Source organism: Taudactylus pleione, unplaced genomic scaffold (genome assembly GCF_031769625.1).
Source record: "Taudactylus pleione unplaced genomic scaffold, aTauple2 ptg000434l, whole genome shotgun sequence".
NCBI lineage: Eukaryota > Metazoa > Chordata > Amphibia > Anura > Myobatrachidae > Taudactylus > Taudactylus pleione.
The window spans coordinates 5920043-5943245 of record NW_028284836.1 but is presented as its reverse complement, the minus strand read 5'-3'; the positions used below and the strand labels follow the sequence as shown (position 1 = coordinate 5943245).

General features: G+C 50.0%; 2 protein-coding genes across 6 annotated transcripts; one reads left to right on the top strand and one right to left on the bottom strand.

The window, feature by feature from the left end:
- Positions 1–1271: 1271 nt before the first annotated feature.
- Positions 1272–19128, bottom strand: CENPO (centromere protein O). Of its 5 annotated transcripts, none has more exons than XM_088447572.1 (7): positions 19110–19128; positions 16261–16347; positions 15951–16120; positions 15331–15451; positions 12278–12537; positions 2021–2192; positions 1272–1857 (listed from the first exon to the last, which is right to left on the bottom strand). In XM_088447572.1, the coding sequence occupies exons 2-7, from the start codon at positions 16289–16291 to the stop codon at positions 1763–1765; spliced, it is 849 nt and encodes a 282-aa protein (XP_088303698.1). In that variant the 5' UTR covers positions 16292–16347; positions 19110–19128; the 3' UTR covers positions 1272–1762. The 5 variants fall into 5 exon arrangements, with proteins under 5 accessions (XP_088303698.1, XP_088303697.1, XP_088303695.1 ...); XM_088447571.1 differs by lacking the exon at positions 19110–19128 and adding an exon at positions 17148–17226; XM_088447569.1 differs by lacking the exon at positions 19110–19128 and adding an exon at positions 17067–17138.
- PTRHD1 (peptidyl-tRNA hydrolase domain containing 1) lies at positions 17431–20181 on the top strand. Its single transcript, XM_088447573.1, has 2 exons — positions 17431–17753; positions 19493–20181. Exons 1-2 carry the CDS (start codon positions 17568–17570, stop codon positions 19661–19663), a joined length of 357 nt encoding a protein of 118 aa, XP_088303699.1. The 5' UTR covers positions 17431–17567; the 3' UTR covers positions 19664–20181.
- Positions 20182–23203: the final 3022 nt, after the last annotated feature.

Below are 23203 nucleotides of genomic sequence, written 5' to 3'. Positions count from 1 at the left end.
TTGTCTGAACGACCATTTTTGTCTGTTTTCCAGTGTTTGTGAGCAAATGATGTATTGTCATTTGTTCCCATATATTACCAGGTTTTCATACCAACCAGCCAGATTGGACAGATAATTGTATAGTGGATGCCCAGCTTTACACAGTAATGGGCTGATTCTGAGATGGGAGCAAAAATAAAAAAAAAAGCCAATAAATGGGGAAGAAATCGGGAAGCCGACTGCCTATATACCGGCAGCCGGCTTCCCGACTGTCTTATCTCGGCAAGGGTGAAATGCCGGGCGTCTAGATGTAGACGCCCGCATTTCCCCAACGCCGGGAGACCGGCATCACGATCGTAGTGATGCCGGGCGCCGCGAGCGGGGAGGGTTAGGTTTAGGGCTCCCGGGGGGGACTTAGGGTTAGGGACCCCCCCGGGGGACTTAGGTTTAGGTAGCGTGGAAGGGGGTGGTTAGGCACTTGGGGGGGAAGTTAGGGATAGGCACCCCTAAGGAGGGTTAGGTTAGTGGATACTTACCTATCCACGATCGGGATTTCCAGCACTGTCGGGCTTCCGCTGCGTCGCACTCTGCTCCTGTCGGGCTGCCGCTGACGGGAATCGAACCGCCGGCCATGCGGACGGCGGTATTTCATACCCATTCCGGCAAATGCATTCACTGTTTTCCATGCAGGCTAAATTACCGGCTGCTTCTGCATACAGCCCGCAAATGCTGGACAGGTTTGTGCAATTTAGATTTGAGCTTGGACAGGCCCCTCTGGGTACACACTATACGATCTATCGTCCAATATATCAATTAGACTCGGATCAGGACGATATATCGTGCAGATCATATATTGTCTATGCCTAAACCGTTGTCCACTGTCGTCGTTCATTAAATGGTCCCATCTGCTGTGCATCACATCAGATATGGCGATGCCACGGCCACGTGGTGTTGTTACATGTAGCATGCAACAATACATTGCGCCGTCATATGCCGGATTGTATAGTGTGTACAGCAACGCTATGTATCATCGCATCACATCATTTAGGTGTGTACCCAGTGTAATGCTCTCTGCACATATTACATCTGTCCTGCCTGCAGCGCAGAATGGTTTTACCAAGGGGCAAGGTTACTGTCTCTTTTCTGCTTTACTCCCACCTCAGCATCAGGCTCCCAAGTTGTTATTTTAAGTTTCACTTAACAGGTAGAAGCACCTAAAGAACATTATTTTACTCTAAGTCCTCCATCATTACTCCTGGAACACAGACTTGATCTAAAGGAAAAGCACAAACTAAATGTAGAAATAGATTTATTTTTCAATATAAAAAGCAAGGTTTAAAAGATATATGTATAAGAGTCTAACTCCACAGCTCAGCTCCGATACATCCTCTTTAGGTCTCCCAGGCCATGAAATATGTATGAAAATTCCCCCCAAAGCCTGGTATGTAATACAATAGCAAGTGATGAAAACGTGCAACCGATGGTTTGCAATGCAGCCACAAGAGGGCGCTCCCTGCAATGCCACTGAAGAGACTGTTCCATTATAACTTCTGGTTGATGGAAGATTTCTCAGCTTGGTAACCTTGTACGCGTTACATCACATTCGCCAAATAATGGTCACTTATGATCTAAGCACAAGAGGCTGGAAGGGACAGTGAAGCCTTGCAGGGTTATCAGTCCATCATGTCCGCACATTGCAGCCGCTCAGGGGCCCCGCATCATAGAGACGCAGGAAGGGGTTTCTATAGTTCCAGCAAAGAGGGAGGCAGGTCCCAATCCTTCCCTAAGACCCCAGTGACTCCGCTGCTCTGTGAAGAGCTTTGCTGCAGAATAGGGCGGAGTGGGACGCCATCGTGTCTCTGCGAGTTGCGCTATTATCTGAAACGTAGAAACGAAGAATAATCCGTCACGGAGGTGAAGATGCTGCACAGAACCCCTGTCTCTCCGCCAGTTCCACAAAACCCCCCAGAAGTGTATACCCCCCCCCCCCCAAACAGTGTACATGGCAGTGTATAAACTTCTGTTCTGTGGCCACCGTTACCTGAACATGTGATCTGCGCCTCTGTTGGCAAAACGCGAGTAACGTCACCGTACAGTAATTTTGCGGCAAAGCAGCACATCCTGCCGTCCACGTTGGCATAGTAGCTGAAGGACAGCACCGTATAGAGAGAATTGCTGTGCAGGGTCCCGGAGATGTACGTTTCCTCTGCTTCCTGTACATGCAAACAGTGTGTCTGAGACAACATATTACTTATAACACATGCCGCACGGCAGAAGCGGCTCGTTATATAGTGTTCATGCCAGAACCCGGCACCTGTCACATCCCGTGCAGTTCCTATATCCTGCCTGGGGTGTCGCTCTCTGCTCTAGTGCTTCTAGGACACTCTGGTCTGTGTCTAAGCAGTTTGTGGCATCAGCTGAGTGTGCTAGAAGCACCAGAGCATAGAGCGACACCTCAGTCAGGAAAGAGGAACTGCACGGGGCATGACGGGTGCAGGGCGCTAGAATGAACACTTACGTATGGATCTATCGGCACAGGTTACAATAATCAGACAGGTCTATCGGCAGCCGACAGTCATCCAACTGGGCGTTTCATTTTCCAATGATGAAATAAAATAATTAGGGGGCAATTCCATTAAACCCGATGCCCGAGGTGCGCAGTTGATACGGCGTGGAAAAGCTGGCAAGGGCAGCACTTCGCAGGCACGACTTTGCTCCGTTTACCTAGCGCCCCCATAGCGGTGCGCTGTAAAAGAGATGTGCGCTGCTGTAATAATCCGTGACACGCGCAGCTAGGGAACATCGTGGATAATTTAGCTGCTGGTCCATTAGTGCAGAAATAGCCCCTAACCCATTATCTAGTTACAGCGATATATAGGCATTAATGTGTCACAGCAGTCAATCAGCTTATTTGTTTTTCTTTCCTAGTGAAATACATTGAAGGTTTATATACTTGGACAGTTAACGGATTTAGGGGTCTATTTACTAAGCAGTGTTAGGAGACAGACAGGGGTATTCAATATGGGAGCGATAAGTCCGTTTTGGCGTTAATATCGCACCTATGACGTCATTATCGCAGGTTTTAGTTTTACACCGTATTCAATTTCAAAGACTTCTCGCAGGTTCGAAAAGTCTTTGATAAAAAACGGGGATAACTTTTCTCCATTGAATAGGTGTCGAAAAAAAGTGCAGAATTGGGGTTTAGGCTTAAAAAAAATAGCCAGCACCCCTGGGAATGACATTTAAAAAAGAACTAAAAAAGTAAAAAAAAAAAAAAATAGGGACACACCAAAAAAATAATTTAAAAATTGGGGTGAAAAAAAAAAAATGGTAAAAAATTGTTAAATAGGGAAATAGGTTCAGGGCTATTCTGCAAGTATGCGGCAGGTGTTTTCTAGAATAGATTATTAGCGGCAGGTGCACAAATGCAGAATTTTTAAAAACTTACTTTAGGGACTTAAAAAACAGGAGATATGGTAAGAACTTACCTTTGTTATCTCTGTTTCTACGAAGTCCATAGGGTCCACAGGGTTGACCTTGGGGTTATAGCTGGAACAGGATCCATGGGCACCACACAGTTAAGCTTTTAGCTCCCAGGATGCACTTGGGTCCTCCTCTATACCCCGCCCCCGAGCCACAGGCACCTCAGTTGGTAAGCAGCCTAGGCCGGAGGAGAATATGGAACAGAGAGAAGGAAGACTGGAACACACAAGAAACCATACTCACAGCAATAGGAGACGGAAAACCGGTGACCAGCCACACAGCCCATTTGAAGCCAGGTGCGTCAGGGCGGGCGCCCTGTGGACCCTATGGACTTCGTAGAAACAGAGATAACAAAGGTAAGTTCTTACCATATCTCCTGTTTTCTACTTCAGGGTCCATAGGGGGTCCACAGGGTTGACCTTGGGGATGTCCCAAAGCAGTTCAACTAAGGGCAGGGACGCTCCTGTGCTGAAAGGAGCACCCGGCGCCCAAAGGAAGCATCCTGAGAGGCGAAGGTGTCAAACGCATAGAACCTCAAAAACGTTTGAATAGAAGACCAAGTGGCCGCCTTACACAGCTGAACAGCAGAAGCGTCACTTCTAGCAGCCCAAGAGGGACCCACAGAACGAGTGGAATGAGCCTTAACAGAGGCTGGCACAGGTAAACCCTCTTGTGCATAAGCCTCACAAATAACGGAACGAAGCCAACGGGCTAACGTTTGTTTGTTGGCAGGCCAACCCCTCTTGTGAAAACCAAAGAGGATAAACAAGGAATCAGACTTCCTAACCGAAGCCGTCCGGTCTACATAAATTCTAAGCGCCCGGACCACATCTAAGGAAGTCTCACCAGCTGAAAGATCAGGGGACTGAAAAGCTGGCACAACAAGTTCCTGATTAATGTGGAACTTCGAGACCACTTTGGGCAAAAACTCAGGACGAGTGCGGAGCACCGCTCTGTCCTGGTGAAAAATCAGGAAAGGAGGGCGACAGGAAAGCGCCCCCAATTCAGACACCCTCCTGGCCGAAGCAATTGCCAGGAGAAAAACCGTCTTAAATGTCAGCCACTTGAGCTCCACCGCCTCAAGAGGCTCAAACGGAGGACCCTGCAGGACCCGTAGCACCACCGCCAAGTCCCAAGGAGCCACAGGAGGCACAAAGGGAGGCTGGATCCTGAGAACACCCTGGAAAAAGGTGTGAACGTCTGGTAGTATTGCAATCCGCCGTTGAAACCACACGGACAAGGCGGACACATGAACCTTCAGAGATGCAAGGCGTAAGCCGAGATCCAATCCTGACTGAAGAAATTCCAAGATCCTGGAAACTCTGAACACCTGAGGATCATAATGTCTGGACTCACACCACTGAAAGTAAGTGTGCCACACTCTGTGATAAATCCGTGCTGAAGCAGGCTTGCGTGCCCTGAGCATGGTACCAATAACCGAACTGGAGAAGCCCCGAGACCTCAAGACGGCTGTCTCAAGAGCCACGCCGTCAAAGACAGCCGACCCAGATCCGGGTAAAGGCAGGGCCCCTGAGACAACAGGTCCCGACGCTGAGGAAGAAGGTACGGAGCGTCGATGGAGAGGCTCCTGAGATCGGAGTACCAAGGACGTCTGGGCCACGCCGGAGCTACCAGCACGAGCATGCCGCCGTCCTGCTTGAATTTCCGCAGAACCCGAGGAAGCAGGGATAGCGGAGGAAACAGATACGCCAGGTGAAACGTCCATTTCACCGACAGCGCGTCCACCAGACTTGCGCCTGCGTCTCTTGTCCTTGACCCGTAAACGGGCAACTTGTGATTGTGACGGGAGGCCATCAAGTCCAGCTCCGGCAGTCCTCACCTGTCCACGAGTAGCTGAAACACCTCTGGGTGAAGCGACCATTCCCCGGGATGCACGTCGTGACGGCTGAGGAAGTCCGCCTCCCAATTGAGGACTCCGGGGATGAAGACCGCCGAGATCGCCGGAATGTGACCCTCCGCCCAAGTCAGGATACGAGACACCTCCGACATCGCTGCCTGACTGTGAGTTCCGCCTTGGTGGTTGATATACGCCACCGTGGTGGCGTTGTCGGACTGCACCTGTACCGCCCTTCCGTGAAGAGCGGGGCCGGACGACTGCAGGGCCCTGTATACTGCCCGCAGTTCCAGGATGTTGATGGGGAGAAGTGCTTCTTCCGCTGACCAACGACCCTGAAGCGACAAAGAGCCGGTCACTGCCCCCCAACCCCGGAGACTGGCATCCGTCGTGAGCAGGACCCAGTCCGGGATCCAAAATGGGCGCCCCTCGACCAGATGAGCTGTCTGAAGCCACCAAGCCAAAGATTGCCGAACGTCCGGAGACAACACCAGCACCTGAGAGCGGATCCGGTGAGGTAACCCGTTCCATTCTGATAGAATCAGCCCCTGCAGGGGCTGGGAATGGAACTGGGCAAATTCCACCATGTCGAATGTCGACACCATGGACCCCAGAACTCTCATAGCCGAATGGACCGACAGACGGCAACGGCTCAGGCAACTGTGTATCCGCAGCTGTAGGGAGGCGACCTTCTCCGGAGTCAGGAAGATCCTTTGCTGACGCGAATCCAGCAGGGCTCCCAAATGAACCATCCGCTGTGATGGAATCAGGGAGGACTTTTTCCAATTTATCAACCACCCGTGTGCTTGCAGGCAAGCGATCGTCAGGTGGAGATGTTGAAGCAGTACCTCCGGGGAGCTCGCCAGCAACAGGAGGTCGTCCAGATACGGCAGCAGCCGTACATTCTGGTTCCGAAGATGTGCGGCCATGACCGCCATAATCTTCGTGAACACCATTGGTGCCGTGGAGAGACCAAAGGGTAGCGCCCGGAACTGATAGTGGTGTTGAAGGATAGCGAACCTCAGATACCGCTGGTGTGAAAATGCTATCGGAACATGGAGGTAGGCGTCCTGGATGTCCAGGGACACCATGTAATCCCCCGGTTCCATCGCCAGAATGATGGAACGTAACGTTTCCATCCTGAACTTGGGAACTCTGAGGAATTTGTTCAGAGACTTCAAGTTGAGGATAGGGCGATGAGAACCATTGGGTTTCTGCACCAGAAACAGAGACGAATAATACCCCGTCCCTCGTTGTGATAGAGGAACGGGAACAATGACCCCTGCTTTCAGCAAGGACTCTATAGCCTCCTGAACCTGTAACGCCTTGGTCTTGTCTTGAGAAGGACTTGTGCAGAAAAACTGGTGGGGTGGTCTGTGCCGAAAAGACAGGGCGTACCCCTGGGAGACCACTTCTCGAACCCAGGCATCCGTGGTGGTATTGTGCCAGCACTGGGCAAATAGAAGAAGTCGGCCTCCCACTCTGAGGTCCCCCAGAGGGAGGCCCGTCCCATCAGGCCGCAGGTTTATCTTCCTGCTTGGAAGAAGGGCGCCGAGCACTCCAGGCTTGCTTCTTGGGTTTAGAGGCAGTCTTACTCGCAGACTGTCTCGGGAAGGACTGACCTTTCGCCTTACCCTGAACCCGAAAAGAACGAAAAGCCGAACTCCGAACCTTAGCAGGCAGTGCCGCCGAAGGAAGGCCGACTTGGATTTAGCCAGGGTGTCCACTATTTTGTCCAAGTCCGGACCAAATAGTAATTCCCCATTGAAAGGTAAGGCCTCCAGACCCTTCTTTGAATCAGAGTCCGCTCTCCAGGACCGCAACCACAAGGATCGGCGGCCAGACACCGCTGCAGCCGATACCCGTGAGGTCAGCAGACTAGCATCTAAAGAAGCTTCACCAATGTAAGAAGCAGCGTCCCTCACTTGTCCCAACAACGCCCGCTGGACATCCGGAGCGTCGTCTGGGAAGGTATCTTCCAATGCATTGGCCCACCCCTCAATGGCCTTGGCCACCCAGGAGATGGCCATGGACGGTCGGGCCACCGCCCCGGAGAGGGAGTAAATAGACTTTAAGCAAGTCTCAACTTTCCTGTCCGTGGGATCCTTCAGCGAGGATATCGACGGTAATGGTAAGGTGGCACCCCGAGTTAAACGGGTGACATGGGAATCCACCGCCGGTGGAGTTTCCCATTTTTTACAATGTGCCTCAGGGAAGGGGTAATTAGAAGCCAACCGCTTCTGAGGAAGGAATCTCTTACTGGGCGCCTGCCAAGCTACCGCCATATGATCCGTCAACTGATCCGACAGGGGAAACACCGCAGAAGCCACCTTAGTTTTTTGAAACTAGGAAACTTCGACTTAGGAACCGGTGCCTCATCCTCTATAAGAAGAATAGCTCGCACCGCCCTAACTAGTGCTCGCACATTAATGGACGACTTGGTATCCATTTCCTGGACCGAGGCGTCCGAGTCAGTGTCATCAGGGACCTCCCCATCATCTGAGGAACCCTCTGAGTCCGATACCTGAGCAGCCCGTGTCATGAGTGGGCGTTTTGAAATCCTAGAAGGCATGTCAGTCTGCAACATTGACTGAAAAGCCGAGGAAGCGGCCGCCAAATTTTGCACGGAGTTGGAGAGCACATCCACCCATGGTGGAGGAGTCGCCATAGGGTCCTGAAAAGGTACCACAGGCTGCTGCGGCACAGGGGAAGCCTGTATATACATAGGCAACCCCGCATAGGGACCTACTGATTGAGACCCAGGAGGACTCCGCAATAACTGCGGGACACCCGGGGAATGGGGGATGGTCGGCTGGGGCACCGCCCTAGTAGGGAGAGCAGTCGGGACCGACAGACGGTCCGCAATAGACACCAGCACTTGAGAAAACATCGCCCACGGTGGTTCCTGCGCCAGAGAAGGTCTGGATGGGCCAGGAGCCACCTGGCATCGACTACACAGGCCATCCTGTGACAAATCCTCCCTATCTACTCCTGCAGAACAGCGTCCGCAGGAGGCCAACACCGGAGCCACTGAGCGCTCAACCTCCTCGTCTGACATGACAGAATATATTATATATCTGGCACCAGGGTAGAAGTAAAACGCACTCACCGGTGTGCTGAACAACAGCCCACAATATGGCACTGAGTAGCACACAACTGTATGTGACGGACCTCACAAATACGTGATCTATATAAGTGAGGTCAGTAGAAACGCCCCTCCCCCACACACCTGTAGGGCTTGTAGGAGAAGTAAAGGGATAGGTATAAGCTGACAGTAAGTAGAAAATAAGCACAGACGGCAGCACTAGCAATAGTCACATACCATGCAGGAAGATATACTCACTGCACCTTTACACTACAATCAACCTGCCCAGATTCAGTGTCTGGGAGGGCTATAGTGCTGTGTACGCTGTCCTTAATCAGGGGAGAGGTACACAGGGGGACCGGTCCGCGTGCTCCCTGAGATCTGCGCTGCCACTGGGAAAATGGCCGCTGGAGACCTCAGAGGAGGAGTGGCCGTGTAACTGCAGCTCAGTGACGCCAGACTGCGTGCTGAAAGGCGCGCTGAGCTGAGGGGAGGAGCCGCTGACAGGCCATAACCCCACGGATGCTGGCTTCCCGCTTGCCCCTTTATCCCTGGTGGTCTAGTGGTCCCACGGGTTATGGGGGGGCCCGCCGCCACTGCCAGCAGCCTCCGGTCTGTCCCCAGGACCGGAGGCTAAAGGACTGCATTTAAGGCATTCCGCGCGCCGCCGCTAGCCAGCGACGCGCGGCTTACCTGAATCCCCGGCGACTCCGGCAGCAGTCCTGGGAGGTAGACAGAGTCCGGCTAGTATGGACTCTGCCCTCCCGCCGCGATCCCCAGATCAGTACTGGCGTCGCGGCGCCAGTCGGGGATCAGAGCGGCAGCGTGGGCGTCTGTACAGACAGCCCTTCGCTGCCGTCTGTAGTAAAAAGATTAAAATAAATAAAATCTAACTTAAAATAAAAAGCTTCTGGGGGCTGCTCCTGCAGCCCCCCTGCGCGGTGACCGACTCCGGCCGGACACCAGCTTACACTGAGGTGCCTGTGGCTCGGGGGCGGGGTATAGAGGAGGACCCAAGTGCATCCTGGGAGCTAAAAGCTTAACTGTGTGGTGCCCATGGATCCTGTTCCAGCTATAACCCCAAGGTCAACCCTGTGGACCCCCTATGGACCCTGAAGTAGAAATATGCTAGTACCCATTTTCATGTACCCCAAATTTGATGGGACCACTTAAAAAAACGAAAAAAATAACCTGAGTGCTCTTCTGCATCACTTCTTCAATATCGGTAAAAAACACCTGCTGCGGCTATTTAAATCCCCGACTTTCATTTAAAGGCTAAAACGGGGGTACCCATAGTGATCCCCCATGTTTTTACTTCTTTAGGGGGGTCCTACAATTTTTTTTAAGGAAAAATTCCTAACTTTACGCAAATCCAACTTTGCAGGCTCCCGTTTTCGTTAATTTCATATTGAATACGGGGATGCGGGCGCGCGATATGAAACGTAAACTTCGACAGCGAAGTTTACGTTTCATATTGAATACCCCTCAGAGTGAAAAGTGATAAGGTGCCAGCCAATCAGCTCCCAACTGTCATTTTTCAAACACAGCCTGTGAGATGACAGTTGGGAGCTGATTGGCTGGTACCTTATCACTTTTCACTCTGTCTCCTAACACTGCTTAGTAACTAGACCCCTTAATATACTCCAGTAATCACCAATACATCGGAGGTCCAATATTATCTTTGCAAAAGTGGGTGATGGCGTTCCCATGTGTATGGATAAAGAAACATTCATAAAGTTACACAACAGACTAGAAATACAATAATAATACTATTACCTCAGATATGAGACATTAAAATAAAATGTCCCTGATCTGAAGAGCTTACAATCCGTTTACTTTCCTAGAATCAGTTGTCGAATATCTTCTCCTGGTTGTCCTCCTACCTCTCCGTCTCCTCTCCTCTTCCCCCCCACAGCCTCTTACAGTAGGTGTCCCCCAAGGCTCTGTTCTTGGTCCTCTCCTATTCTCCCTCTATATGTCCTCTCTAGGTGAACTCATCAGCTCTTTTGACCTCCATTATCATCTCTATGCTGACGTTCCTCAGATCTACCTTTCCTCACCTGATCTCTCTCCTCACTCGTATCTGCAACTGTCTCTCTGCCGTCTCTTCCTGGATGTCCCAGCGATTTCTTACTCTTACTACAGTATGTCTAAAGGTGCCCATCCACTAGACGATTAAGTCGAGCGATTGAACGATAACAATCGCTCAGTCGTTTGCAAAAATGTCTAAAACGACCAGCGATGCGCGCTCCCGCTGGTCGTTTAGACCTCTATCATCGTGCAAACATGCTGACATGATAACGTCAGGTTGAGAATGTTTGCAGATGATTGATGAGCCTGCACTGAATGACTGCTCGTTCAGTGCAGGCTCATCACAGACTGACATACGACTGCACCATTACAATGTCGTAATGTGTAGTCCTTTTCATGTCTGCTAGTGGATGGGCCCCTTTAGACTGAACTGATCATCTTCCCACCCTCCCAAATAACCTCACTTCCCCCAATTTTATTATCAACTAACAGCACAACCGTCTCCTCTAGCCCCAAAGTAGCGCTGTATTGGAGTTATCCTGGACTCCTCCCTCTCCTTCATACCACACATTCAGCACCTACTGTATCGCAGCCCTGCCACTTCCATCTCAAAAACGTTTCTAGGATCAGACCCTCTCTCACCCAGGATGCCACCAAAACCCTCATACACTCACTGGTCATCTCCAGATTGGACTACTGTAACCTTCTCCTATATGACCTCCCAGTCTCTCACCTCTCTCCTGTCCAGTCTGTGCTCAGTGCTGCTGCTCAGCTCATCTTCCTCTCCAAACGTTCTACATCTGCTTCCCCTCTCCTACACGTCCTACACTGGCTCTCCTTCCCCTTCACAACCCAATTCAAGGTTTTACACTCGCCTACAAAGCTCCCACCCAATCCTCTCCCATTTACATCTCTGACCTCATCTCCCTTCACACTCCTGCTCGTTCACTTCGCCCCACAAATGCCGCCTCTCTTGCCAACTAATTACTTTCTCCCACTCCCGCCTCCAAGACTTTGTCCGTGCTGCTCCCTACCTCTGGAACTCTCTCCCTCTCAGACTCTCCACCTCTCTACAAATATTCAAACGGGCTCCCAAGGTACAATACTTCATCATAGCCTTCCAGCTCTCATCCTAATCCACTGCTACAAGCTCCTTTCCTTCCTGTCTACCCCATCTGTGTAACCTCTGTCTGTCTACCCTCCCCTTCAGAATGTAAGCTCTCACGAGCAGGACCCTCATGTGATTCTCCTTACTTGTACTTTAATCTACTCCTCACTCCCCACAAGGGCACCTAACACTTGGTTGCTGACTCCCTGCTGCTTATTTGAGTGTTATGATTGCTAATGCAGCATATCTTGTCCTGTATTGTACTGTAAAGATGGCCACACATCTAAAGATTATCTGTCCAACCAGCCAACTAGTTGATTGGTTGGAATGAAAATCTGGTAAGGAATACAATCAGCAATTTGCTCCCAAACGCTGGAAAATGGACCAAAACTGTTGTTTGAACAAATAGTTTAGATCAAACAGTTAACAAACTTGTCTGACGACCATTTTCATCTGTTTTCTGGCATTTAGGAGCAAATTGCTGGTCATCTGTTACTCCCATACATTACCAGATTTTCATTCCAACCAATCAACAAATTGGCTGGTTGGATGTAAGTTGGTCTAGTGTGTGGCCAGCTTAAGTCACTAGTTTCTTGTTCACTTATTTATGTACTGGGTAGGGCGCTGCGGAACACTTGTGGCGCCATATAAATAAAGGATAATAATCTTCTTGCAAGATTATGCGAGTGACTGGTGACGTGATAAATCCAGGACAGGATTTGGCGGCTGTCATTACCTGGAGGCGGTCCGCCTGTTGTTTTCTCCCCTCGTAGGCATTTAAATGATCGAATAGAACAGAGAGGAATTTCTTCAGGTCCTCCTGTAGATGAGTCTTGGAGATTTCTCCCAGGGGGATGAACGCTGGCACGGAGTGACGGACGATCTTTGGGTTCTCCAGATTATTCACTTGCAGGTAGTAAGAGTCCAGGTAAGTGCCCTCAAAGGCCGTGCTGATGCAGATACAGACTCCATTGTCCGTCTTCTTCCCGCTGATCCCTTCAGACAGTAGATAAAATACAGGGATTATCTCCTCATTGTACATTTCCGCTCTTTGCATGATGGGCAGGACCAGGTCTTGGCCATAGAAACACCTTCTGATTACAGAATACTGTAACACGCCGTCATTCCTCAGAGACTGCCCTGTAAGATCCCAATTATACAACTTTACACCTCAAAACGCCCCAAGACCTCCAAACTGCAGGACTGGATTAGAGATGCTGATAGTGAAAATCTCTGGCAGACATTCCACTAAGAGACCCCTCCTCAACTCTGTGATCTAGATGAACCCCCATGGAAGGGTCCTGAATGACAACGGTCCTCTCTTGGAGCTTAGGCTCTGCCTGCAATCTCCTTTATCTAATAACACACAGTCCCACAGAAGCCTGAGGAGCAAATAGGAGTGAGATATGTGGAAGGCATGACAGGGAGTATAACCAGTTGTATAGAGAGATCTAGGGCAGCTCTCCCTCACACTTGCAACCCAAGCCTTGTCAGCACTCAGCAAATTCAACTGGCACACTGCGAGGGTACTCTGCCCAATTGTTCCATGGTTGCCCAATGTTGGTACCCGGTACAGAAATTCTCTCTAGTGTGTTAGACGATGTGGAGGTGCGTTGGTTGGATTAATGTAACTACACACAGTGCATGCAGAGGTGGCCAAGGGGCAACTTCCCATTGGGGTAAACAGTCTCAGAGCATAGAATCCTGGGGGGGCAGCATGCAGTCTCAGTCCTCTCTGTGCCCAACTTCACTACACCAGGTCCATATGTATCAATAACCAGGCACCGGGGCTACCCAAGATGCCGGCTCCCCCAGCTGCTAGCAGGCTCCACTTTCTGTGTTCCTTCAGGGGGAGGGGTGACCGGCCCCAGATAATAATGGAAATTCACAGAAGCCATGTTGAGGAGGTCAAAGTGTTACTCCTATTTACTTATGTCGTCTCTCTAGCTCTTTTTTACTCTATTTATGCTGTAATTATGTAAATGGGAAGATATTCTAAAATGGAGTATTAAGTCTTATATTTTAAAACAACATTCATTTTTTACTTTTATCGATCTAGTCATAAATATATGATATTCATATTTTTTTTATCCAGAGAAATATTTTATGATCTACCATGATTTTTATATTGCGTTCCAACACAAAAGAACACAGGATATCCGTGCGTTCCATACACAGGAAGCGAGAAACGCGGAAGGTCCATACATTGGGCAGAGGATAACTCCATGCAGTGCCTCGGTGGTCGCTGACGACGTGCCCTGTGTGACGCCATTGGTGCGGGACTTATGCGGCTCACACATAGGAAGTGAATGCCGTGTTATGACCATTTAAGTGGACTAGACTGTCGCTATACCTCGTTCCTTCTATATAAACGAGGCATTCCATTTGGGATTGATAGATGGAACATGTTACTGCATGCAATGCCATTCGGAATGTTATGTAGTACCTATAAAAAGATTTTTTAAATATTGATGAACCTTGACCCGGAAGAGATTTACAGCCATGCTATTTAAGAGGAGAGCTGGCCACTTCCGTCACTTGCCCTGAGGAAGAGCGTTGCTCGATACGCGTTGGTCTGTGACAGAAGGATCCCCCTTGGAAAGGTGATTGTGGAGACAGAACCAGGCACTCGTGATAGAGGCAGTGAGCTGAGGGTTCCGGAGCCTGAACGCCTTTATTTCACCATCTATAAGCCCGAATATCACTTTTTCTCTGGTAAGCGTCTCCATTTCATTACCTGTGTGGCAACTGTTGGAATTAGTTGGAAACATATTTGTTTTATTCTTTGCTCATATTACATTATTTTATTGCACTACGTTGCGGCTTTACGTTTTATATTTTTCATAGACGAAGCATAGCAACACGCGACTTCTAACGCTTCCAATTGGGATACGGAAGAGAATATCATCAGAAGAAGGGAAGTGTTATATTAGAGTGAATTTGTTGGGGAGGATTAGCGCCGGAATTCCATTCATTCTTTTTATTGATATACTATGTTTTGGGTTAAAGCAGGGGTCTTCAACCTTGGCCTTCCAGCTGCTGTGGAACTACACACCCCAGCATGCACTGCCACCTTTTTGATATAACAGCATGCTAAAACTATGGCAGTGCATGCTGGGATGTGTAGTTTCACAGCAGCTGGAGGGCCAAGGTTGAAGAAACCCCTGGGTTAAAGGGTGTTAACCCTGATTGGAAACTGGCAGCTTGTAATCCTCTCTTCTGCGCCAAGAGTGGTTGTACTATCTCTTACTTCTCTTTAAAGGGCTACTCCTACCTACAGGTCTGTTAGACCCAAGCATATCTAAGGAGACGACAGGGGACATAGGGGGTCTATTTATCAAGCAGTGAAAAGTGTGGAGAAGTGGACCAGTGGAGAAGTTGCCCATAGCAACCAATCAGCTTTGAAGTAGCATTTATCAAGTACAGCCTATAAAATAATAGGCAGGAGCTGATTGGTTGCTGTGGGCAACTTCTCCAAGCTTTTCACTGCTTGATAAATAGACCCCATAGTGTGGTCCCTGCATAGGTTCATACATTGCATAGCCAACCTGCGTGTTAGGTTTAAAGATCCATCCATATGGGGTTATTTTCATATGACATAGAATTCCAAACCTAATTGGCTATCCCTAAATCGCTGTTTTTTTTGCTATTGTATTTTTTTTAAACACGGATAATTAGTGGATGCTGTGAAATACGTACAGAATCTGAATTAGGGATGTTGTAGATAATGGGAGGGTTGAGTTTTAGCCCCCACTGAGCTCCAAACAATGTAAGTGATGTGCACTGTACCTGTGAACCAAAGTGCCTCCAAGATGCTCCTCACTTCATCCATCCGCATCTCCTGCAAGACTCCCCGTGTGCTCTGCCCTGGACGTGGGCTGCCGTCTGCCTCCGCGGTTAGTGCCTGGATCTGGAGATACAAGCAGTTTCCATCACTGCCTCTGCGAATATGTATGAAACGAGCGCTTCTTTCAGGACGCGATAACTGCTGAAGGCGAGTCAGTCTCACCGGCGAGGAGTAGTGGGCGAGCATTATGGTGTATGGTAACTCATAAGCTCTACGAGAGACGGTCACGGGCCGGATCTTAGCATCCTAAAAAAGGAAGACTAAAAAAAAAAAACCCCCACAATGCACACGAGAGCGGCAGAGCGGGAAGGGCGAATAAAACGGACATTTATGTCGGTCATATGTGCGATGGTGCCAACCAAACGCCTGAGGATTTCTACACGTGTGGCACACGTAACTATCTGCATGCCTGAGAACCATACAATCCTTATATGCAATGTCAGCATACTAACCCTTAGGGCGGGGAAAGCACCAATGTGATATGGCCGCTAGGGTACCGATCAAGCCGTGTTGGTGGCTTTTACACTTAGTATGAGACCGCCGGCGACCCCGCGTCACTCACCTCCTCCGCCTGCAGCCTGGTCATGGCCAGCAGCTCATCTCGCTCCCTCTGTAGTTGGAGAACGGAAGCTTCCTTCTTCTGCAGGACGTCCGCCTGCCCCTGGCGCTGCTCCTGCTTCACCGCCAGGGAGTGAGACAGGGTCTCCAGCTGCTCCAGGTGGGACTGGACACCTTTCCGGGCAAGACACAGAGTTAGAGACACCACGGAGCCAGCGGACATGTAACACGCGTGTGTCACTTCTACAGTATGATGTCATACACAAGACTGAGAATGCAACCAGCTATGGAGAAGCACAATTGCAGGGTCTCACCTTCCCTGAAGAAAGTCTGGACCTGCTCCATGGTGACTGGTCAGGAGAGCGCCCCCCCAGAGGTGCCCGTCTGCTGCCGAGAGTCACCTGGAAGGGGAAGAGCAGGAGCCGCGTCAGACAGGCATCACATAGGCACCAATTTCTGATTAACAAGTGGGCACATGACAAAATGTAAAACAGTCAACCTGCTGTGTAACTACAGGTCCCAGCATGCCTCCACAAACTTGTGGTTCCACAACTGCTAGTGAGACATGGGTGGCATGCTGGGACTTTTAGTTCTATCACTGGGAGAGTATGCTGGTTGGGACTTGTAGTTCTATTTCATTGGAGCATGCTAGGACTTGTAGCCCTATATCATTCAGAGAGAATGCTGGGACTAATAGTCCTATATAATATGGAGAGCATGTAGTCCTATATAATGTGGAGAGCATGCTGGGACTTGTAGTCCTATATAATGTGGAGAGCATGCTGGGATTTCACTTTTAGTCCTATATCATTCAAAGAGCATGCTGGGGCTAGTAGTCCTATAACATTCAGAGATCATCATTTGGAGAGCAGACTGGGACTTGTAGTTCTATATAATTTGGAGAGCAGGCTGGGACTTGTAGTCCTATAACAATCAGAGATCATGCTGGGACTTGTAGTCCTATATCATTTGGCGAGACCTCGGGAGTATGCTGGGGCCTGTAATACCACAGCAGATACAGTGAACTGGGAGGTTATGCTGTTACTTGTGGTTCCATAACAGTTGGAGAGCAGGAGGCTTCCACCCACAGACCGGGCCCCGCGATCTGATCGTACCTCACCTCAGCGGCGGTGTAATCGGATACATATCTGCCGCCAGTGGTTCTGTCAGACAGAGCCCAGCTCCCCAGGCGGTAACTTACTGGTCACAAGAAGAACAGCCCAATGTTATGATCTGTCTCCGTCACTGGGGTTGCAATAATGCCGCTCCGGCCATTTCCTCGGAGACCATGTCACCAGGCGGGCCTGCGCATAGCAGCTGCGGGAATGGAGACAGAGGAGGGAGCTGCAGTTGGCTCCCTAGTGTCTGACCAAACGCAGTTCACCAGGAGACTGGCATTTGTTCCGGGAAAGGCGCCGCTCCGCCCCTGTGCTGTGATTGGCAGTCAGGAAACGCATAGCCAATTAGAATGCGGTAGGGGTGGGTGTGCGAAGACGTCACCGGCCGCGCTCAACGAACGTGCGCATGCCGCTGCCGGTCTCACTCACATAACTTTATTAGCACGGGTTAGGAGAACACGATACACTGTGACTGTGAGTAACGCCGGCCGGCTGCAGGAGAGATGGCGGCGCTGGTACAGTACGTTGTGCTCCGGAGGGATCTGCAGGCCGGGCTGGGGTGGCCCCTGGGAGCCCTGGTGGCTCAGGCGTGTCATGCGGCCACAGCTGCCATCCACCTGCACTACGAGCACCCGCAGACCCGGGCCTACCTGCAGAAGCTGGACACCATGCACAAGGTGGTGCTGGAGGTGAGAGGGCGCCTGTGACTGTGCCTCTCCCCCCTGACCTGGGGCTTGCTGCCAAAATACCTCACTGCCGTGTACCCTACTGCCATATACCATACTGCTCTGCCATATACCATACTGCTCTGCACCCTACTGCCATATACCTCATCATATTCTGTGCCATGCTGCCATATACCATACTGCTGTGTGCCCTCATGCCATATACCATACTGCCGTGTGCCCTACACCTCATATTCTGAGCCCTACTGCCATATACCATACTGCTTTGCCATATACCATACTGCTCTGCACCCTACTGCCATATACCTCATCATATTCTGTGCCCTGCTGCCATATACCTTACTACGTGTGCACTTCTGCCATACACACCATGTACTGTGCCCTCATGCCATACTGCCGTGTGCCCTACACCTCATATTCTGTGCCCTACTGCCATATACCATACTGCCGTGTGCCCTACACCTCATCATATTCTGTGCCCTACTGCCATATACTACACCATTTACTGTGCCGTGCTGCCATATACCTCACTGCCCTGTGTCCTGCTGCAATGTACCTCACCATGTACTATGCCCTACTGCCATTTACCTCATCATATACTGTGCCCTACTACCTTATACCTAATGCCCCTGTGCCTTGCCACAGGTCCATATACATCATTATACCCTATCCCCATATATTGTGCCCTACTGCCATATACTTAATTATATACAGTGCCTATACCGTCGTCTACCTGATCAGATACCGTGGCTGCACCGTCGTCTACCTCCTCAGATACCGTGGCTGCACCGTCGTCTACCTCCTCAGATACCGTGGCTGCACCGTCGTCTACCTCCTCAGATACCGTGGCTGCACCGTCGTCTACCTCCTCAGATACCGTGCCTGCACCGTCGTCTACCTCCTCAGATACCGTGCCTGCACCGTCGTCTACCTCCTCAGATACCGTGCCTGCACCGTCGTCTACCTCCTCAGATACCGTGCCTGCACCGTCGTCTACCTCCTCAGATACCGTGCCTGCACCGTCGTCTACCTCCTCAGATACCGTGCCTGCACCGTCGTCTACCTCCTCAGATACCGTGCCTGCACCGTCGTCTACCTCCTCAGATACCGTGCCTGCACCGTCGTCTACCTCCTCAGATACCGTGCTCTAACATAGGTTACTGTGCCCTCCTGAGATAAATCTCACTTCCCTGCACCTAATAATCCTATACCTCCAAGCTCTCTGCATTGTTCCCATATACTGTGCCCCTGCTATATACCTCAATGCCCTGTACCATATCCCTTTATACTGAACCTTACTGCCATATGCCTGTGCATTATACATGTACTCTGTGCCGTACTGCCATGTGCCTTGTATACCTTACAGCCAACATGCCTGCACTCTTCTGTTCACCCTGCCAGCGTACAGGTCCAGCTTGTTTCTAGAGTGAAAGTAAAACACCTTGTAGCCAATCAGATTGTTCACAGCAGCACCAAGTCTTTCAGGACATGGGTGTGTTTATGTTGTGGGAGGCAGTGGCCTGTCCCCTATGTGATTATGTTACTGAGGACAGGTCCTGTGTTCTGCTGTCAGGATGTGTCCAGCTCTGCATACATGGGCGGGGGCTTTGTTTGGGGGGTAACATTGGACTGACTTGCCTCCATGTCTGCATTGTGCCCTGTGACGCGCTGAATGTGGTTTTATTCATATAACTGTGTCATTTCCTGAGCCCGGATCTGAGACTCTGCTTTGTGTCCTCCAGGTTCCTGACGAGGTGACTCTGACCACGTTAGCCGAGACACTGAAGCTGGCCAGCGTGGATCACAAACTGTGGATCGAGCAGCCTGAGAACATCGCCACCTGCCTGGCCCTCAGGCCGTACCCCAAAGAAGAGGTGCACCCCTACCTGCGGAAATTCAAGCTGCTCAAGTGATCGCTCGGCATGGGAAACTGCTATAGACGGGGGCTAATGGCGCGGTTCCTCCCAGTACATACATGTTCTACCAAATGTAACGGTGAAAGCCAAATTTGACGCCCATACTATAGTGCATTAATGCTGTATTCCGGAGAGCCGCAGATATAGTGTGTGTGAGTGTGTTCCCAGTCTGATTTTCAATCCCTTCTCAGCCAGACTGTGCCCCACCAATGCCATCTGTGCCAGCCTCCCGTGGTGTTGGACCCGTCCCTGGTCAGCAGGCCACGGCTCCCCGCTCTTGTCTTGAGGACAGGAGCATTCTAGGAAGCGGTGACACAGAATGACGACGGACAGGGGTGTTATATGAATGTTGATACCTAGAAATCCTAAAGTCCATTTATGCCGTTGATCTGCATACGAGGGAAACTGAGTAAGGACAGAATGCAGAATTATAATCCCTTTTGTAAAAAAAATAAGGTTTAAGTAACATTTTATGTTTTGGATAATACAAAAATATCTATGTATGAGGCAAATCAGCAGATGGAGAAGGCTTCAGTGTCCTCATTCCTGCATAGGAGGGGTAGCAGAACCGCTCTGCACCGTACCTAGAGGTCACCTTTATCCTGCATATCTGTCACACAGCCAGCGGGCATCGTACGCCTCCTAAGCTGCTGATGCTGTAAGAATGGTCATGCCTATGGGGGAGATGCACCAAACCTTGGAGAGAGGTAAAGTGGAGACACTGCTGATAGCAACTAATCAGCTTCCTCCTATCATTCTATAGAATGTGCTAGATAAATGAGTTAGAAGCTGATTGGTTGCTCTGGGCAATGTCTCCATTTCACCTCTCTCTACAATGTCCCTTTAGAGATGACGCAGTTTGTTGGCCCTGTCAGAGAAGGTTGTTGTCTGCAACACTAGCTCCTCCCCTTTCTGACAGTGACACACCTCCTGGCTCCCGGCCATTCAGGGGCGAGCCAGTATGTGGGCGGAAGAGAAATGCAGCCTATCGGCTTGCCCGGAAATGACCTCATGAATATTAGGCAGCTCTGCACTTGTTCTAGGTGACGGATTGGCAGAACACTGGATCCAGGTTGTGCAGAAGACCGGGACACTTTTATATAAAGGTGAGGAAGGAAAGGTCTGCTAGCAGCATGAGGTGGTCACACGCTGCCTGCTCTGCCGGGACTGTCTGACTGCGCCAAACCGTAGGGGATTTATTACCAATATCTCATCACAGTTTAAACAGCCAACGCTTAGATGGTATTCATCACTCATCCACTGTTTGTCCATCTGCACCCTGTTTTATGGCTGGTCCGAATGTCTTGTAGTCGTATAGAAATAATCACAGCAGCACAGAGTATATCAGGAGATGATTGATGTGTCAGTGAGGACAGGGCTGTATGTGACGGACATGATGTGAGGAGGGGAATGGAGGCAGCAGGAAGTCACAGACTGATAGTTATATAGTGGAAGCAGCAGGGTCCCCCAGCAGCACAGAGTATATCAGGAGATGAGTGATGTGTTAGTGAGAACATCACTGCATGTGACAGGGGCAGTGACATGATGTGAGGAGGGGAATGGAGGCAGCAGGAAGCCACAGACACACTAGCAGATGTTTAGTGTGTACAGACCTCGTAAGCGACACTTGTAGGCAGCGACGGCGGGGGCCATGTTGCATTCGGCAGCATGGCCTTCCTTAATGAATGTGGGGGGAACTTAATATATGTGGTTAACCCCCGAAAACTGGTGTTTTCAGTGGTTATACTTGAAATATACAATGATAAATGGGCCCCTATGTAGCCATACTGCACAGTAATCACGTGAAGGTGGTGGTTGGTAGATACATTACTATGAATACATTTTAGACTGCTGACATGGGGATCTGTGGTGCAGTACAATTTTATTTTTTTATTTTACATTTCCTCTCGCTATAGGGAATCCCCATATTACACACAGTGAGGGAATGTAACTACCTACACATTACTGTACTCTCTGTATAGAGGCTAGGCTCCTCATCACTTAGCTATTAGTGAGAGCTGTAATATGCAGCCACCAATCGCGTACCTGGGGAAAAGGTATGTGCACACTAAGCGATATATCGGATGATATATTGGCCCAACGCAGATCAGAACGATGTATCGGCCACATCACTCAGTGTGTACCGGTGATTGCACGCTCTGGTGCTTCGTTGGTTGCATCTACTGATCTGATCCTGCGACTAGACACCATGCCTCTGGATGCTGGAGGGCATCGATATATATGGGGCAGTTGTACGCCAGATCGTGCAGTGTGTACAGACTACCCAATATATTGCCTCGTCGCTGGGCACACACATTGTCTAGTGCAGCGGTGTCAAACTCGGGCCCTCCAGCTGCAGTGGAACTACACATCCCAGCATGCAGTGCCACAGTTTTGCTATTAGGGCATGCTAAAACTGGCAGGGCATGCTGGGATATGTAGTCCCACAAACGCTGAAGGGCCCGCGTTTGACACCACTGGCTAGTGTGTACTCCGCTTTAGATGTCCTCTCTTTTGACGAGTTTCCCAAACGGGCAAGCCCACCAAGTAGGAAGCGCTGTAGGGAGGAGAGCTCGGGACTAAGGGATCGCTGTCATCAAGGTTCTGCCACTCTGGATATACTGTGCCTAGTAAGGGACTACAACAGGCAGCCCAGCGACCTCTCCTCCCATGCAGACCCTGGCACCTGCGTGCTGACCAGCTTCTAACAGTTCTCTCCCCTCCATAAGGGCACCTGCCACCCCTGAGCTTTTATCGGTAAATCTAAAAGCACCAACACTCTCGATACTGCAATCTACACCCAAGTGTTCCCCCATGGATGAAAGAGAAATGAAGGCAAAAGGCAATCAAGAGGGTTGAGTTGCTGGATGTAATCATAATTCACCTGACATAGTAAAAGCAAATCAATAGCCTTGATACATAGTAGAAAGTTAGGAGATAGCAGAAGTTAAGCGTAGCTTTAAAGGTGAAAATATTCCGGTCCGAGATTGTACCCAGGAGGAATTGGCGCTGCCTCTGGGTGGTGCAGCGTCAGAGAAGGCACGCGGCAAACAATTAGATATTTAATGAACTTCTCTCTTGCCAAACTCCTGTATATCTCTTATTTTGGGTCACAAGCTGGTTAATGACACATGGGGGGAGGGCATCGCCCATTAAGAGGCTTATGAAATATTTGTGACGTAGCATGGGCAACCAAAATCTATACCCCACCGAAACACCAATTCATTGAATGGGGAAAACATGGCAGGCGACCCACCAAGTATGGACAGGAAATGACTAACAAACGCCATGTTTGATACTTGGATGTAAACTGAACACGTCTATACAAAAAAGATAATCTCCAATTATGTAGCGAGTGAAAGGGCTCAGCGGTAGGAAACATAACTATACGGTCCTTCTGAGACCGAAGGCCTTATGTAGAGATCTACGCTGATTCTGTCGCAGCTGTGAATTTATATTCAGCGCCTGTGCGATAATATGCAAACGTTGCAGCCGCCAGGATTGGTATTGAGATGCCTACCGGTGGCTTTACAAATC